The sequence below is a fragment of the Mauremys reevesii genome, linkage group 26, assembly GCF_016161935.1.
Source record: "Mauremys reevesii isolate NIE-2019 linkage group 26, ASM1616193v1, whole genome shotgun sequence".
Taxonomy (NCBI): domain Eukaryota; kingdom Metazoa; phylum Chordata; order Testudines; family Geoemydidae; genus Mauremys; species Mauremys reevesii.
Window position 1 is genome coordinate 506,270 of NC_052648.1, and position 19,442 is coordinate 525,711.

At 47.3% G+C, this 19,442-nt stretch overlaps 1 protein-coding gene across 6 annotated transcripts in view; it reads left to right on the forward strand.

The window, feature by feature from the left end:
• The first annotated feature begins 2,511 nt into the window (after positions 1-2,511).
• SIN3B (SIN3 transcription regulator family member B) overlaps positions 2,512-19,442 on the forward strand; it is a 37,494-nt gene continuing 20,563 nt past the window's right edge. For 4 of the 6 annotated variants that reach the window (XR_005591404.1, XR_005591405.1, XR_005591406.1 and 1 more), the window contains exons 1-9: positions 2,512-2,607; positions 5,771-5,877; positions 7,031-7,184; positions 10,887-11,150; positions 11,780-11,923; positions 13,116-13,238; positions 17,155-17,244; positions 17,640-17,758; positions 18,361-18,568. Coding sequence is in view for 3 of the 6 variants with exons in the window: in XM_039515417.1 (XP_039371351.1) it covers positions 2,512-2,607; positions 5,771-5,877; positions 7,031-7,184; positions 10,887-11,150; positions 11,780-11,923; positions 13,116-13,238; positions 17,155-17,244; positions 17,640-17,758; positions 18,361-18,568 (1,305 nt within the window). In the remaining 3 variants the exon portion in view is untranslated. Of the gene's footprint in view, positions 2,608-5,770; positions 5,878-7,030; positions 7,185-10,886; positions 11,151-11,779; positions 11,924-13,115; positions 13,239-14,518; positions 14,678-17,154; positions 17,245-17,639; positions 17,759-18,360; positions 18,569-19,442 lie in introns of all 6 variants that reach the window. The other 2 variants (XM_039515418.1, XM_039515419.1) reach the window with 1 other exon arrangement.

Here is a 19,442-nt window from a genome sequence, read left to right on the forward strand (position 1 = left end):
AACTGGAGAAGTGGTCGAGCAGTTCCAGGAAGATTCTCAGACTATTTACTGGCTGAATATTTTTCATTTGGTTTGCAGCAGCCTGGCTCTGGACTAAGAGTGAGATCTTGCCTCTTATCCCAGATCAGCTGGTGTTGTTTTCTGAGGTCTTGATCCCGTTCCTATCGATTTTCATGATGCAAAATCAAGATTGGATGTTTTTCTAAAAACTATGTTCTAGGAATTATTTTAGAGAAGGTTTATTGTCTGTGTTATGCAGGAGGTCAGACTAGATGATCACCATGGTCCCTTCTGGCTTTGGAATCTACAAATCAGGGCCCTAATTCTTGTTCATCCTCCTGGTGGTGCCTACCAACTCTTCTGCATAAAAGAACATTTGAGATAACTAATGAGTATGGGTAAGGCTAGGAAAAACTGTCTGGCATTTCTTGACTTGGGAAGCTTCAGATCTGTGTACAATATACTTCCAGAAAAGAGGCATTATCTCTAAAATACCTATGGTATTAGACAAGAACATAATAAATGATGAAAAGTAAATTTGAATTTTACAAATGTCACTGTTAATTTACAGTTTTATTAGAAACAATGGGAAGGAATATTTTAAGATGCAACTTTATTCCTTAATGCACTCAGCCTGCCCATTTCATGTAGATCTGGAAGTAGGGTGACCAGGCAGCAAGCATGAAAAATCAGGACAGAGTGTGGGGGGAATAGGTGCCCATATAAGTTCCTCATTTTTGTGTAGTTCTCCTATTTGAAGTTAAATGCTACTGTAGTGAGTTTCTTTGGCATTTTTCCTTCCACAATGATGTTACATTTATTACATCATGGTCACAATTACAGAGGTTCAGCTATATTCACCTCCTGGACCAGATACTGCATTCTATGTAGGACCAAATCAAGAACTACCTCTCCCAGTGTGGGTTCCAGGACAAGTTGCTCCAAAAAGCAGTCATTTAATGTGTCTAGAAATTTTATCTCTGCATCCCTTCCTGATGTGACATATACCCAGTCAATATGAGGATAGTTTAAATCCCCTATTATTATTGCACTTTCTGCCTTTGTAGCCTCTCTAATCTGCCTGAGCAGTTCAGAATTGCTGTCACCACCTTGGTTTAGAGGTCAGTAGTATACTCAAACTTCTATACACTTATAGTTCAAGCATGGAATTTCTAACTATTGAGATGCTAAGGTACTATTTGATTCATTTAAGATTTTTTACTTTATTTGACTTTATGCTTTCTTTCACATATAGTACCACCAGCACAACCTACTCTCTCATTCCTATATATTTTTCCCCATGGCATTAACATGCTCCATTGATTATCCTCATTCCACCAAGTTTCCATGATGCCTACTGTATCAATAGCCTCATTTAATGCCAGGCACTCTAGTTCACCCATCTTAATATTTAGACTTCTAGAATTTGTACATAAGAACTTGTACATTTTGTCAATATTCAGATGCTTGCCTTTATCTATCATATTTAAATAGAACTCTTGTGTTTGACTGTTTTTCATTAGCTCCTACCTGTACTTTACCAATTTCTTTCCTATCTTCTTTACTAGGACCTATAGTTCTCCATTTAATAAATTCATCCCTAAGGGATGTCTCCACCCAGTGTGCCCCTGCGTCTGTCAGCTTTCCCCCAGCCCTTAGTTTAAAAAAAAAGTCCACAATCTTTTACATTTTATGTGAAAGGGCTTCATCTTTCTCCTAATGTATTTAAATAAACTCTTATTGTTGCCTTTTATGTCCCTTGCAAGGTGTAATTCGTTTTGGTGCAAGGTGTAACTTACCCTTTGTCCCTACAGGCTTGTGCTGTTCTTTTAGCAACGAGGCCTTGTACGCAGCCCATCCCTGACCTGTCCTTTCTGCAGTCATTCCACCTTGCAAACTGGCATCCACTTTCACTCCTTTCAACCCCTTCTGCTGTAAGTCAGCAGCTATAGTCCAGGTAATGTCCTGACCCCGGGCCGCACCAGCTGCAGCTGTCCGGGCAGGGCAAGGCGCATGTCTTCCCTCTCATGCTTCCAGACTCCGCTGGACCCTTGGGAATATTCCTGTCTACACTGCGCTGTCATGGCTCCCACCTCACTATGCCGCACAGGCAGCGTTGCCATAGTGACCACTGACATGGCGTCAACTGCAGGCACAGCGCCTGCTGTGCCCCAGCCCCAGCAGCGTCTATACTGACCGCCCCAGGGCAGAGCCTCGCTGCGCCTCAGCGCAGCTCGCCCGCCCAAGCTACCGCTGACCTGAGCGCGCCAGCGCGGAGCAGCGAACGCCAGCACCGGAAGCTACCTCAGAAGGCCGGAAGTTGGTGCAGCGGAACAAATCGTCCCGACCAACCCGTGCTCCGTCCCCGATAGCCCTGGCCCCTCCCCTGTGTTCCGCCCCATTCCGTCCGGCCCAGGCGGAGCCGGGCAGCGCGTGGTGACGTAAGGCGCTCGGAACGCGCTGACGCGGTGGTTCTGGGCGGGTGCTTCTGCCCGGTGCCCGACTCCCATCATGGCGGCGGGGGGAGGCGGCCGGGGGGGCAGTGGCCCCAGATGGGGCGGGGGCCGGGCCGGCGGGGGCGCAGCGCAGGAGAAACTGCCGGTGCATGTGAGTGCGGGGCCCTCCCCGAGCGCCGCCCCGGCTTCCTTCAGTGACCCCCGGATAACCCCCTGCCCGCCCCGAGCCCCCACGGACCCCCAGATAACCCCTGCCCGCTCCGAGCCCCCACGGGCCCCCTGCCCGCTCCGAGCCTCCCATCGCCCCGCCCCACGGACCCCCAGATAACCCCCCTGCCCGCCCCCAGCCCCACGGACCCCAGATAACCCCTGGCCCGCCCCGCCCCACGGACCCCAGATAACCCCTGCCGCCCTGAGCCCCCACGGACCCCTGCCCTTCACCCGGGATAACCCCTGCCCGCTCCGAGCCCCCACCGCCCCGCCCCACGGACCCCAGATAACGCCCCCTGCCCGCTCTGAGCCCCCCACCGCCCCGCCCCACGGACCCCAGATAACCCCTGCCCGCCCTGAGCCCCCACGGGCCCCTGCCCTTCAGCCGGGATAACCCCATTCCCGGATAACCCCCTGCCCGCCCCGCCCCACGGACCCCCAGATAACCCCTGCCCGCCCCGAGCCCCCACGGACCCCAGATAACCCCTGCCCGCCTGAGCCCCACGGGCCCCTGCCCTTCACCCGGGATAACCCCTGCCCGCTCCGAGCCCCCCACCGCCCTGCCCCACGGGCCCCCTGTCCTTCACCCGGGATAACCCCCATTCCCGGGATAACCCCCTGCCCGCTCCGAGCCCCCACGGGCCCCTGCCCTCCCCACCCCCCCCCCCCCCTCCCCCCCTCCCCCCCCCGCCGCCTGCCCGCCCCACGGGCCCCCTGCCCTTCCCGGATAACCCCTGCCCGCTCCAAGCCCCCATCGCCCGCCCCACGGGCCCCAGATTACACCCCTGCCCGCCCCGAGCCCCCACGGGCCCCTGCCCTTCCCGGATAACCCCCTTGCCCGCCCCGCCCCACGGACCCCAGATAACCTCCCGCCCGCCTCCGAGCCCCACGGGCCCCTGCCCTTCACCCGGGATAACCCCTGCCCGCCCGCCCCACGGCCCCCAGATAACCCCTGCCCGCCCCGAGCCCCCACGAACCCCAGATAACCCCTGCCCGCTCCGAGCCCCCACGGACGGGATAACCCCTGCCCACCCGGACCCCAGATAACCACCCTGCCCACTCCGAGCCCCCACCGCCCGCCCCACGGACCCCAGATAACCCCTGCCCGCCTCCGAGCCCCCACGGGCCCCTGCCCTTCCCCGGGATAACCCCCTTGCCCGCCCGCCCCACGGAGCCCCAGATAACCCCTGCCCGCTCCGAGCCCCCATCGCCCCGCCCACGGGCCCCTGCCCTTCACCGGGATAACCCCTGCCCGCCTCCGAGCCCCCATCGCCCCGCCCCACGGGCCCGCTGCCCTTCACCTGGGATAACCCCATTCCCTCCCACCCGGGATAACCCCTACCCGCCCTGCCCCACGGGCCCCTGCCCTTCCCTGGGATAACCCCATTCCCTCCCACCTGGGATAACCCCTGCCCGCCCCGAGCCCCCATCGCCCGCCTCGGCCCCCATCGCCCGCCCCACGGACCCCTGCCCTTCACCCGGATAACCCCTGCCCGCTCCGAGCCCCCACCGCCCCTGCCCCACGGGCCCCTGTCCCTTCACCCGGGATAACCCCATTCCCTCCCACCCGGGATAACCCCTGCCCGCTCCGAGCCCCCATCGCCCCGCCCCATGGGCCCCTGCCCTTCACCCGGATAACCCCTTGCCCGCCCCGCCTTCACCCGGGATAACCCCTTGCCCGCCCTGCCCCACGGGCCTCTGCCCTTCACCCGGGATAACCCCCCATTCCCTCCCACCCGGGATAACCCCCCTGCCCGCTTGGGCCCCCCACCGCCCCGCGGGCCCCCTGCCCTTCACCCGGGATAACCCCCCTGCCTGCTCCGAGCCCCCATCGCCGCCCCACGGGCCCCTGCCCTTCACCCAGGATAACCCCATTGCCCTCCCACCCGGGATAACCCCTGCCCGCCCCGCCCCGCCCCGCGGGCCCCCTGCACTTCACCAGGGATAACCCCATTCCCTCCCACCCGGGATAACCCCCTGCCCACTCCGGGCCCCCACCGCCCGCCCCACAGGCCCCTGCACTTCACCCGGGATAACCTCCCCACCCAGGATAATCCCCTGCCCGCTTGGGCCCCGCCGCACCCCATGGGCCCCTGCACTTCACCTGGGATAACCCCATTCCCTCCCACCCAGGATAATCCCTGTGCCCGCTCCGAGCCCCCCATCGCCCCGCCCTACAGGCCCCTTGCACTTCACCCGGGATAACCCCCCTGCCCGCTCCGAGCCCCCCATCGCCCCGCCCCACAGGCCCCCTGCCCTTCACCCGGGATAACCCCATTCCCTGCCACCTGGGACAATCCCCTGCCCGCTGGACCCCCACCGCCCTTCCCTTTGGGCCCCCTGCACTTCACCTGGGATAACCTCCGGCCCCTCCCACCCAGGATAACCCCCCTGCCCGCTCGGGCCCCCATTGCCCCGCCCCATGGGCCCCCGGCACTTCACCCGGGATAACCTCTGGCCCCTCCCACCTGGGACAATCCCCTGCCTGCTCTGAGCCCCCATCACTCCTCCCCACGGGCCCCTGCACTTCATCTGGAATAACCCCCCATTCCCTCCCAGCCAGGATAATTCCCCCAGCCCGCTCCGGGCCCCCCATCACTCCTCCCCTTGGGCCCCCTGCACTTCACCCGGGATAACCTCCAGTCCCTCCCACCCGGGATAATCTCCGTGCCCGCTTGGGCCCCCATCGCCCGACCCCACGGGCCCCCTGCACTTCACCCGGGATAACCTCCGGCCCCTCCCACCCAGGATAATTCCCCTGTGCCCACTTGGGCCCCCCACCGCTCCACCCCATGGCCCCCCTGCACTTCACCCAGGATAACCTCCCATTCCCTCCCAGCCAGGATAATTCCCCTATTGCCCCACCCCCGGGCTCACTGCACTTCATCTGGGATAACCCCCTGGTTCCTCCCACCTGGGATAATCTACAGTGCCTGCTGCAGGGCCTCCCCCTCGAGGGTGACACCCCCCCACCGGAGTGAACCCCAACCCCTTCTTGTGACCCCCTTAGTCCCATCCCCCCTGGGGATAGGTCCTCAGACCCTAGGTGGCCTTGCGCTCTGCTCTCCACCCCAGCTCCCTGACTAACTCCCGCTCCCCTACAGGTGGAGGATGCACTCTCCTACCTGGACCAGGTGAAGATTCGCTTTGGCAGTGATCCTGCCACCTATAACGGCTTCCTGGAGATCATGAAGGAATTCAAGAGCCAGAGGTAAAGTGTGTCCCGTCTCCCTCCCCGTCCAATACTCACTCCTACAGTGCCCTTCCTCTCAGGTATTCCATTTTGCCTTAGAATATTCCCCTGCTCCTAGCACTCCTCTTATAGGATCCCAGACCTTAGTGCCAGCACCCACCTTTAAGAACCTCCTCATTGCTCATCCCCACATAAAATACCCCCCAATATTCCCCTGCCTCCGTTCCCATTTTCAGCACACCTTCAGCAAAATCTGATCATCACACTTCCCAAGCTCATGCAGGAAATATGCTTCTTGGGTTCCATGAGATTATGCAAGAGTTAAATTCCAGATATATAAAGAGGTCCATTATCCCCTCCCCAAGAGGGTCCCAAATCTGCTTCTAGAGCACCGATCCCAACACCATTCATCCAGATGGAGTCAATATCCCACAATTTCCCAGGTCCCTAATTCCAGAAAGACAATAAATCTTATAACTCAGCTCACTCAGGGAACCCAAATCCTAAAAAGGGGTGAAGAAGCCAGAACTTGTAACACCCAAAACACCAGGAGTGAAGGCAGGCACATCCCCTTCAGCTAATCCACATCCTTGAGTCTCCATCTGGCCCCATAAGCAGAACCATCACTTTGGGAGGAGCTTGCTGATGATTGGGAATCTTTCACTTCATTTGGGCCTACTAGTTCTGTTGGTTTTTTAAAGTGACATGGACTGTCCAGAATAGTGGCTTGGTCAGACATTGGTGTTCTATGGTATCGGGATGTAATGTGTGCCTTGTTTGGAGAGTTCAGTCTTTAGACTGGGGAGGATGGGAAAAGGCGTTTCTTCTGACATCTGCACATCTGGCCTTAACCTTGCAAAATATATAAATTGTATGATCAGTGGTTAGATTCAGGGAGGGGAACTATCTTTACTGTGGTACATGGATGTCCAGAGAGTTGGAATAATTCAACCTGCTGCAGTATAATTGCTGTGACTAAATCTTTTCTAGGAAGCCACAAGAACTCTGGACAGTTTGTCTTCAGGGGAGTCAGTGTTATCTTGATGCTTAAGTCTATCCAATTCCCTGGTTGTTAATAAATGTTATTGCAGTTCTTACTTTTTCTGTATCTTACCTTCTATTTTGTGACTTAATGCCTTACATGGAGTTAACAGCCTGTTCTTGGTTCTAGCATTGATACTCCTGGTGTAATCAGGCGGGTTTCTCAGCTGTTTCATGAACATCCCGACCTCATTGTAGGATTCAATGCCTTCCTCCCTTTGGGCTACAGAATAGAGATTCCAAAGAACGGGAAGTTAAGTATACAATCGCCACTGGCTAGTCAGGTATGTTAAAATGCTTGGATTAATTTAAATGAATCATAATGTATCTACAGGTGACATACAGGGTCTGCATAATAGATGAGATGATTCGCCTTTATTGCAGTTTGAAAATATGTTTTACAGGTTGTTCAGATACCATGGCAATGGCTATGAGAATGTAAATAAAATAGAATTTCTTTAAGAAACATTTAATAGTTTTAGTCTGCACTAAAATGAAGCTCCCACACAAGTTGCCACAGCAGGCCAAATACTTGAATCAAATTTGAAAGTTAAAAATCATGGCTGGCTGGCTGGCTGTGTATACACACAACATTTAGTGAATCTTTATAATCACACTTGAATTTAAACTTGAAAAACATGTTTGAAAAGATCATATTTCCACATTCCCATTAAGATGCCTGCACAGAACACAAATTTGTACATGTTATTCATTTGAATCATAAGAATGGCCATACTGGGTCAGACCAAAGGTCCATCTAATCCAGTATCCTGTCTTCTGATAGCAGCCAATGTCAGGTGTCCCAGAGAGAATGAACAGAACAGGTAATCATCCAGTGATCCATCCATCGCCTGTCACCCATTTCCAGATTCTGGCAAACAGAGGCTAGGGACACCATCTCTGCCCATCCTGGGTGATAGCCATTGGTGGACCTTCCTATCCTCTATGAATTTATCTAGTTCTTTTTTGAACCCTGTTATTGTTATTGTCTTGGCCTTCACAACATCCTCGAGCAAGGAGTTCCACAGGTTGACTATTCATTGTGTGAAGAAGTATTTCCTTTTGTTTGTTTTAAACCTGCTGCCTATTAATTTCATTTAGTGACCCATTGTCTTGTATTATGAGGAGTAAATAACACTTATTTACTTTCTCCACAACAGTCATGATTTTATAGACCTCTAATCATATCCCCCCTTAATCATCCCTTTTCCAAGCTGAAAAGTCCCAATCTTATTATCCATTTTGCATCCATTTTCACAGTTTCAGAGTTTGAAACTTAAAAATCTTAGCTGAATTTTGTTCAGAAGCCTCTGGTTTTAACTCTGATCTCTGCTACCTGCTAGTCTTTCAGCACTCACGTTCTTTGATCTCTCTATCACTCAGAAAGTTGGCATTTCTGAGAGCTCTACTGTTGAACGTGTTTCTTTAAATCTACAATTCCTGCAGAATAAAGCAATGTTAGTACAGAGTGTTTTGTATGTTCTTGGCATCACTACTTTCTAAAGTGCAGAGGATAATGGAGTGACAGTCACAAGCATTAATGAGTCAGTTACTGTTGAGGAAAGAATGAAAACAGAAGAGCAGAAGCAGTGGTGGCTTGTCGGTTTTTCATGGACATTTGGTCATTGAATTTTGAGTACTTTGTGTTTCTTTGTCAAGATCATTGCCATTGGGTCCAGGTACAACATTTGAAAATCCCTTGATTATGAGACTAGCTCTGGTGGAAGAAATGTTCATGAAAACTGGACCTAAGAAGGCACTCACCCTTTGATAAAAGAACACAAAGAACAGTGTGTGAGAATCTAATGATGAAGTTTGGCTTTATTGTGCTGAAAATGCCTTCAGATGTTTAGAGACTTACAGGAAACCTGTTTTGATCGCTGGATCCTGAAACAAAATTACCCTGTGGTGTGGAAATATAAGGGTTTGTGGACAACTGAGACTTACAACTGGAAAAAATGCTTTCAGAGATTATCTACAAGGCCCTTTCTGTGAATCTCCTTATCAGAGATGGTTCCTGTATTTAACATATTCTGAGTTTCTCTTGGAATAAGCTACAAATGGACCCCTTCTTAATGTGGTTATGGTCAGCCTGGGACCAAGGAACCATATGCTTCTAGAACATGGGTGAGCAAACTTTTTGGCCCAAGGGCCACCTCGGGGTTGTGAAACTGTATAGAGGGCTGGGTAGGGAAGGCTGTGCCTCCTCAAACAGCCTGGCCCCCCCATCCACTCCCTCCCGCTTCCAACCCCCGAACCATCCAACCCCCCCCCCCGCTCCTTGTCCTCTGACCACCCCCTTCCGGGACCCCCTGCCCCAGGAACCCCACCCCTGTCCCCTGACTGCCCCGACTTCTATCCACATCCCTGCCCCCAGGACTCTCACGCCTATCCAACCCCCCTGTCTGCTGACCGCCCCCACAGAACCTCCGCTCCATCCAACTGCTCCCTGACTGCCCCCTGGGACAGCCTGCCCCTTATCCAACTCCCTCCCTGCTCTCTTACCTTGCTGCTCAGAGTGGCAGGACTGCCAGCCGCGCCGCCTGGCCGGAGCCAGCTGCGCTGCCTGCAGAGTGAGCTGAGGCTGCAGGGGAGGGGCCGTGGGCTAGCCTCCCTGGATGGGAGCTCAAGGGCCGGACAGGATGGTCCCGCAGGCCAGATGTGGCCCATTGTTTGCCCACCTCTGTCCTAGAAGCTATTAAGAAATCAAAGGTAAAATTGGATTGAAACAAGTTGTTTGTAATGTTCAATTGCTTAGAAAAGTGGCTTTAAGGCAGTATCATAAGCAAGAGATGGCATAGAGTCTGCATGGCACTACAATTAACCAAATTCTATGAATACAGATTCCAGTGAGCTTGACTGCTAGGAGCTGTTAAGTGTCTATCCACTGATTGACATCTGTAAACTGCAAGCAAGAAGTTCAACTGTCATTGGTTGGTCATTGGCCTATTTTAAAATGGCAATTTTTCCTGAACATTTGGACACTCAGTAACGTACATCAGACTGTCTGTGCAGCGTCATGGTATAGCTGCACTACTAGGCGCTGTCAGAACTTACCTTTATCCATTAGTGAAAGGAGGGACTTAAAAAGCCTTTAACTGGTGTGGCAGGACAGGGCTTGTTGGATGTGAAGGAGATGTTCTCGGTATTGAGACTCATTTTGAGTTATTTTATAGAGGCTGTTACAGTAAGGAAATATAGCTCTGTTTCTTGCAACATCACATATTTAAACACTTCCTTTTTATTATGTCACTGTAATTATTTTTCTGTAAAGGATGTATGTTCACCAAACAAGTCAATAGCCAAAAGGTAGTTCAGTTTTGGTATAACAGCCCATGAGTCTTTGCAAACACAGTCAAGTATATACAACAATTTCTTTTACTCTGTAAGTATCCAAAAGTGTGGAGCTATAATCTTTAAGAGGTCTGGAGAATTAAGTAAGTGTTGGGGATATCTACCAGTCATCCTGATAAAGGCTAGCAAACTGCAGAGTGCAATCCAAACCTGTTGTCCCTTCAAACATAAGTGTCTGTAAATAAAACAAGAGTCTTGAAGTTTAGCTGGTTAATGTTGGCCTTTGTTATAAATGATCAAAGTTGAAGCTTCAAAAGTGAAGTCTCAGTAATGTTCATACAGTGGGGTGCATCAGATGTGAAAATCCTCTGAATAATTACGTTTTAAGACTTTCAAGTACTGTAAACATCTGTCTGAAGCTCTGTTCTCAAATAGGTATGATGGGAAGAGTTCTTTACACCAATGTTGGACTTAAATGGAAAGAGAAGTGAGAGTTTAGCACTATGGCTAATGTTTTTTAATTGATCGTCTTAGTAAAAGAGGTCAAGAAATTCATGGGTCAATTAAATCTTTTACTGTGCAATTAACCTTTCCCTGACTGAACAGTTTGTAAATGTGCATGATAATTTTAATGAACATGTTGTACATCTCTTTTTATTTGAGTCACCAGCTTGCATTACTTCTATCACTAGGTGTCATCAGAGCCTGTTCCAAGTGCTCATCCGGGTGGTGGGTTATTGTTACATTATTGTCAGGAGAATTCTCACAACCACAGTGACTGCTCTGAAGACTTCCGGCAGCAACTTCCATACAAAGAAGATAAATCTCAAATCTCCTTGGAATCTGATTCTGTAGAGTTCAATAATGCAATAAGTTACGTGAATAAGATCAAAACCCGTTTTCTTGACCATCCTGAAATCTACAGATCATTCTTAGAAATTCTTCACACTTACCAGGTAGAGTTCTGGCAAATAAGATATCATGGGTCAGTATTGTGGCTGTTTGAACCTGCAATGTTAAATGAAATTTGTTCGTACAGTACTGTTTTATTGTGATTTATAAAGCTCCCCCAACTTCAGCCTCTCTCAGACAAATGTGGCACTGTGAAACTCTTAAGCATAGGCTTTGTATATGGATAGGGAATGCTTAGGGTCTGTCAAATGCTTGTCATCTCAGTAATGTGGTGGTGCTACAGGCTTTGTTTTGAAAAGAGAGACAACTGATTGAAGCTGTACAGAAAGTATTTTTTGTTTTAAGCTAGGTGATTTTTCTTTTACCATTACTAATGTTCTATTTTTAAATGCTTTATATCTGCTAACCGAGTGCAGTGATTAGATGTGCATGCCCATGGAAGGACAACAGTTTGATAATTGACTGCTGAGCCCTGTGGTCTAGGATGCCAAACTTGGATACCGTATGTGGTAGCACATTGTGCTGCTACAAGAATGCTAGGCCAGCTGATAATTATCTAAAGCTTTTTCCTGTATTTGACTCTTGAATACAGTGGGTTGTCTGTTCCAGTTTCCTTGCTAACTGAAATGTGTTACTGTAACAGTTTGTTTAATGTTTCTCTGTAAATTGGCAGAAAGAACAGCTGAACACTAAAGGCCGACCCTTTCGAGGCATGTCAGAGGAAGAAGTGTTTACTGAAGTAGCAAATCTCTTCAGGGGACAGGAGGATCTACTCTCTGAGTTTGGACAGTTTCTCCCTGAGGCTAAAAGATCTTTGGTATGTGTTTTGGTAGTACAAAGCAAAAAAGATAGAACACTGTGACAGTCTACTCTGTTTATGTTCTAGTTGGATAATCTGCATAATGTCTGAATAAATAACCCTAAAGAATAAAGTTATTTGCCCCTGCAGGACTGAGATCTGGGCTGGGAGAGAGTGCATCAGGGTGAAGAGACTGAGAGAAGTGTTGATTGGGTGGAGTGTCTGTGTACCTTTCTCACAGAGCAGTTGGACAAAGCACAGTAGAGATAACCAGTCTCCTGAGATGGAACAGATAGTAAACAGCGATGTGTAAATTCTTAGAAGTTGCTGCTCTGTGGTGCTATTGACAACAGCTAAAAGATCTCTGCCCCCCAAAAAGTATGCTGAGAGCCTTCTGTCTTGGAGAGAGTAGAGCCCCTTTGAGAGGGGTATCTTGTGATAGAGTACTGGGTGAAAACAGTCTACCTTTGGATGCCAAATAGGCCATGTCTAAATTGGAGGGGATTATTTTGGTGGTCCACAGAAATCCATGTGGTTAAAACCATTGTTTGGTGGGCTGCCGCTTTTTCCTGTGACTTTCTCTGTCATCATTACATCATCTGACTGCTCTTGCAGCAGCTCCCCTATGGCTGGGAAAGTCAAATGAATGTTGTCCTTGTTTCCTGCTCTTGGAATTTCTACTCCTACTAAATCCTTAATACTGAATGAAAAAACTTTAGGGATTAAAAAAAACTTTGAAATTCCAGAGATGTGGAGAAAGATTTGGCCCTTGAACAGCTCTAGCACAAATCTTATTGATCCTTCTGATAACTCTTTCACTGTAGGGTGCAGTTAAGATGCTGCCACTGGGTCCTTCTCAAGATTTTCAAACTAGCCTTGTAGCTGTATGTAGAGCTGAAACAATTGAATATAACTTAATGTCTTACTAAAGAACTAACATTTAGAATTTTAAAAAAATTTAAGGGGTTAATTCTTGCTATTCCAATGGGTTGTGCTTGTATGTGATATGTGTAGTGGTGCTACATCACTGCAAAATATTGTTATAGAAAAACTGACTATCAGCGTTTGAACTATGCTCTCACTATTTGTTGTTTGTAGTTAGGTAACTCGCTTAGCGAAATCTCATGTCCTCTAGTCTGTTCAGATAAATGGGGTTCTCTATTTCTGAGGAACTAATAAGGGCAAATGGAAAACATTGTCTTTAATTTAGTTCACAGGAAATGGGCCATGTGAAATGAACAGTGTCCAGAAAATTGATCATGAAAAAAATCTGGAACATAGTAAAAAGCGATCCAGACCACTACTGCTGCGTCCTGTTCCCAGCCCAGCAAAGGTATCTTGTTGCAAACAGAAATGTGTACTGTTTTCATACTTAGGCATTGCTATAACCTGTGCTATATGAGATAATTGCTCTCAACTTTCAAATTCTGCTAAGAGCATGTCATAGGGCACCCTCACCTGGGTCCCCTCCAGTGCCAGGCCATGGTATGACAGCCATGGATGCCTCAGTTTTCCCGTCAGAGTCCCCAGAAATAGTCCTTAAGTATATGTAGCCCTTTCAGGGTTATTTACAAAAGTCCTGTATACATAAATCATAACAAGCCCCACAGCCATAGTCCGGACAGTACATTAAGTAGATCCATAGAATCTCTCTGGATAGAAATTCCATGCTTGCACTATAAGAGTAGGACTATATTACTGGCCACCTGACCAGATGCTGATGGTGACTGTGAAGTGCCCAGGGGGATTAGAGAGGCTTACAAAGGCAGAAGATGCAATAATAATGGGCTATTTCAGCTGTCCTCATATTGACCGGGTATGTGTCACCTTGGAAGGGGATACAGAAATTAAATTTCTAGACTCATTAAACGACTGCTTCATGGAGCATCCAGTCCTGGAACCCACAAGAGGCGAGGCAATTTTTGAGTTAATCCTACATGGAATGCAGGATCTGTTTCAAGAGGTGAATACAACGGAGCCACTCAGTAATAGTGATCACAATGCAATTAAATTTAAGATCCTTGGAGGGGGATAAAATGCCAAAGAAACTCACCATGACAGCATTTAACTTCAGATAAGGGAACTACACAAAAATGAGGAAGCTAATTAAATGGAAATTAAAAGGAACAGCCAGAAGCATGAAATGTCTGCAAACTGCATGGAAGTTATTTTAAAACACCATAATAAAGGCTCAAACCTAATGCATAGCCCATTTTAAAAAAAGGACCAAAAACTGCCACCATGGGTAAACAACTGAGTAAAAGAGTTGGCTAGAAGCAAAAAGCCATTCTTTAAAAACTAGAAGCCAAATCCTAGTGAGGAAAATGGAAAGGTGTTAAACTCTGGAAAGTCAAGGGTAAAAGTATAATTAGGCAGACCAGAAAATAATTTAAAGAGCAACTAGCAAAAGATACAAAAAACTGACAGCAATTTTTTTTTTTAAAGTAAATCAGAAGCAGGAAGCCTGCCAGTCAGAGCCACTAGACAATTAGGGTGCTAAAGGAGCACTCAAGGAAGACACGGCCATTGTTGAGAAACTAAATAAATTATTTGTACCAGTGTTCACTGCAGAGAATGTGAGGGAGATTCCCACACCTAAGCCTTTCTTTTTAGGTGACAAAGCTTGAGGAACTGTCCCAGACTGAGGTGTCAGTAGAGAAGGTTGTGGAACAAATTGCTAGATTAAACAGTAATAAGTCACCAGGACCAGATGGTATTCACCGAAGAGTTCTGAAGGAACTCAAATATGAAATTGCAGAACTACTAACTGTGGTATGTACTCTATTGCTTAAATCAGCCTCTATACCAGCTGACTGGAGGATAGCTCATGTAACACTGATGTAAAAAAACCCCCCAAAACTCCAGATACAATCCAGGTAATTAAAGCCTTATAAGCCTAACTTCAGTTACCAGGCAGATTGGTTGAAATGATAGTAAAGAACAGAATTATCACACACTGATAAAGACAATATGGTGAGGAAGAGTCAACATGGCTTTTGTAACAGGAAATCATGCCTCACCAATCTATCAGAATTCTTTGAGGGTGTCAACAAGCATGTGGACAAGGGTAATTCAGTTGATATAATGTACTTAGACTTTCGGAAAGCCTTTGACAAGGACCCTCACCAAAGGCTCTAAAGCATAGTAAGCAGTCATGGGATAAAAAGGAAGGTCCTCTCATGGATCAGTTAAAAGATAAGAAACATAGGATCAAAATAAATTGTAAGTTTTCATAATGGAGAGCAGTAGATAGCGGGGTTCCCAAAGTATCTTTACTGTGACCAGTGCTGTTCAACATATTCATAAATGATCTGGAAAAAGAGATGAACAGTGGGTTGAAAAAGTTTGCAGATGGTACAAAATTACTCAAGATAGCTAAGTCCAAAGCTGACTGCAGAGAGTTAGAGAGGAATCTTATAAAACTGGGCAACTGGACAACAAAATGGCTGATGAAATTTAGTGCCGATAAGCACAAAGTAGCGCACCTGGGGAAAAATAATCATAACTATCCATACAAACTGATGGGTTCTAGATTACCTTTACCACTCAAGAATGAGATCTTGGGAGTCATTTGTAGATAGTTCTCTGAAAACATCACCCAGTATGCGGTGGTGGTCAAAAAGCTAGTATAATGGTAGGAACCATTAGGAAAGGGATAGATAGTAAGATAGGAAATACCATAATGCCACTATATAAATCTATGGTATGCCCACACTTTGAATACTGTGTGCAGTTCTGGTTGCCCCATCTCAAAAAAGATATATTGAAATTGGAAAAGGTACAGAGAAGGGCAGCAAAAATGGTAAGGGGTGTGGAACAAGTTCCATACAAGGATAAATTAAAAAGTCTGTGACTGTTCAATTAAAACAGTCCCATCCTCCATCGATTAAGTGGAGGATGGGATAGAGGTCTATAAAATCAGGACTGGAGTGGAGAAAGTGAATAGGGAAGTATTATTTACCCCTTCATGTAATACAAAAACTAGGGGGTCACACAATGAAATGAATAGGTAGCAGGTTTAAAAGAAAAGGAAGTACCTCACACAATGCACAGTCAACCTGTGGAACTCATTGCCAGGGGATGTGAAAGACAGAAGTATAACTAGGTTCGAAAAAGAATTAGTTTAGTTCATGGAGGATAGGTCCATCAATGGCTATTAGCTAAGATGATTAGGGACACAACCCCATGCTTTGGGTGCCCCCAAACCTCTGACTGCCAGATGCTGCAACTGAACATAAGCGGGATGGATCACTCAATAATTACCCTGTTCGCTCCCTCTGAAGCATCTGGCATTGGCTACTGTTAGAAGTCAGAATATTGGGCTGGACGGACCATTGGTCTGACCCAGTATGGCCATTCTTATCCCTAGAATCTCTTACCACACTCACCTCACCAGTAAAACTCCAGATATCACCATGCCTTGACCTCAGCCTTCTCTGGCTTCAACTCCTGACCCCAGAGAGCCGGCAGGCATCTCCCTCTGCTGCACTCTGCCTTCAGCCCTCTCCAGCCTTCTGTGCCCATCGCTCTCTGGTGCAGGAACATCATCAGGCTCATTTCTCCACTAGCTTCCTGACAGTTTCACCCTCTTGCTATGGAGAGTCTGCAGAGAGCTTCTTGCTTTATGCAACTTTGCCCAGACGCCACCTCCAGTCTCCTGACTCCCAGGCAGCTCTCAACTACTTTCTCTCTGTCTGTCCTTAGGCATTTTCCCCACTGATATGGCGCATGTGCACTCTCAGAAAATCCCATTAGGAGTCAGTTGACAAGTCATAGGTGCACTGTCCTCTTTCCTCTTAAAAGACTAGTGCCAAACATGAAGGGGAAAGTAAAAGAACCCTTATTTTTTAAATAAATAATGGGGGAATGGTGTTGAAGACACTTAACAAAGGGAAGTTGAAAACTTTGGACAAGTGTATATAACTTTATATTGTATCAAGGGACAATGCAAGTGCTAAGTATCAGGAAAATGAGGACTTGATAGAAGGACTGAATTGGGCATCTGCCCTTGAATAAATTGCTGTTTCCTGCAGGATTATACCCTATCATTTACCTGTCGTGCAAACCTGTTTTGTTTTTGCTCGGGGTCATTGATACAGACCTCCATTGAGGGTGTGATGTGGCAAAGCAAGTTTGTGATTTTGGGGAATAAAGGCTCAGAGCAAGGGGTAGTTACAGTTCAGTAAAATGGAAATTGCTGGTATTTGAATCAAAACCATTTAAGTAAAAATACCCAACCTTTTCAACAGAAGAAAATGAAACTGCGAGGTACCAAAGATCTGTCAGTTGCAACAGTGGGAAAATATGGAACGTTGCAGGAGTTTTCTTTCTTCGATAAGGTCAGTGATCTGGCCCCGTCCTGTTGCATGATCTTGCTTTCAATCGGATAGGTAGCAATTGACTGGTATTCTACGACTCCCTCTATGGTATAGTAGAGTCCATTAAGTAACAGTTTCTTAACAAATGGAGGAGTTTTGGGAGGACCTGAGGGAAACACATACTGTTATCTTCTTGTGTGTATTTTCTCTGCTCAGCAATTGTGAACCTCATAGTAGTGTAAATCCTGTTTGTTTATAACAGGGCACTTCTGTATGTATGCAGCTTCCAAGGTTCCGATGAATGTATGCATTTATTGGCTCTGTGCAAAAAGGCTTAGACCCTTTAAGATATCAGCATAAAAATAAAGCTAGTATACAAATGATATGACAGTTTTTATTTTTCCTCCCTCTGCCAGGTTCGCAGGGTACTGAAGAGTCAGGAAGTGTATGAGAACTTCCTCCGCTGTATTGCACTCTTTAATCAGGAGCTAGTGTCAGGCTCAGAGCTTCTCCAATTAGTCACCCCATTTTTAGGGTAAGTGAACTTGTCTTTCCAGTGACATGTAGGGTGTACCTTTTAAACATTTGGTATGTCACTTTTTCTCTCATGCTTCAACATTAAAACCCTATGAAGTCAAAGGTTTCTTCTGGGTTAGCAAAGCCAAAATTTTAGGAATCATTCAGACAGAGGAGAAATAAAATCTGACACAACTTTTAGTCCATAAAGTCTTAGAACAATGCTATAAAACAGGTAAATAGTGGTAGTAGTACCTGATGGAGGCCAATTGAGCTGTTAGCCCTCCAAGAGAAGGGAGAATGTCTTATAGCAATGAACAAAGACTCCTTCAGCAGGTTAAGGAGTGGTATTGATGGAATTCTGAAGGGAGTTCTCTCTAGCCCTCCACCAAGAGGATGGCTGAAAAGAGCCTTAAATGGAGTGATTGATTAAAGCAGATAACATTATGGAGAGGGAGTTCTTAGCGTTATGTCAGGAAAGTCCTAGCTTTCAGTTTAGTTTTGACCATGGTCTGTATGAAATATAAGAGGTGGTGAAGAAAGTAATACTTAATGGTCAAAACAGACAGAATGTGATGATGTGAAATATAATTACTCACGTATGTCTGTTCATTTTTTAAGGAAATTCCCAGAACTCTTTGCACAGTTCAAATCCTTCCTTGGAGTGAAAGAGCTTTCATTTGCTTCTCCGCTGAGTGACCGATCTGGGGATGGAATGAGTCGGGAAATTGATTATGCTTCCTGCAAACGCATAGGATCCAGTTACCGGGCTCTTCCAAAAACCTATCAGCAGCCAAAATGCAGCGGAAGAACGGCCATTTGCAAGGAGGTACTCCAAGCTTAATATCATTGAATCCCCAGTCTGCAATGATAGCCTTTCCCAAAGCAGGCTAGTCAGTGCCCTCCACATACTGCTTTCTTATGACGATTTAGGACTTCTCTGAAACATGGACATTGCACAAATTTAATTTAAATCACTTTGTTTAAACTGGTGCAACTTTTGTATGTAGGCTCTTAAACTGGTTTAAAACTGCTTATGTCCGTTGAGGTTGCACCTGTACATTTGCTAATCTGAGCTAAACTGATATAAATCAGGCTTATATGGAGATAAGAATGCCACACATAAAGTTGCTCTGGTTTAACTAAACCATTATAAAATCACACCTTTCATTAAACTGGTACAACTTTGTTTGTGGACCCACTCCTTATCCTTGATGATAGGTAGAAGGGGCAGCGGGAATTGGGGAGAGAAGTTTTATTTCACAGCATAAAATGAGTTTTTCAGCACCAGGTATGAACACAGACTTTGTAGCATAGTAGGCCAGTGAGTCACCAAAAAGCAAATTTTGAGTCAAAGCCTAAAAAAATATCCTGTGTAAGCGGGTACAATTCTAGTATGGGATCATTCAATGTTGGCTGTGTTCAGTGATAGGTAGGGCCCTTCCAAATTCACAGCCATGAAAAACGCGCCACAGACCATGAAATCTGGTCTTTTGTGTGCTTTTACCCAATGCTATACAGATTTCACGAGGTAGACCACCGTTTTCTCAGATTGGGGGTCCTGACCCAAAAGGAAGTTGCAAGGGGGTCACAAGGTTATTTTAGGCAGAGGGTCATGGTATTGCCACCCTTACGTCTGCGCTGTCGTCAGCTAGGTGGCCAGAGAGTGGCGGCTTTTAACCAGGTGCCCAGCTCTGAAGACA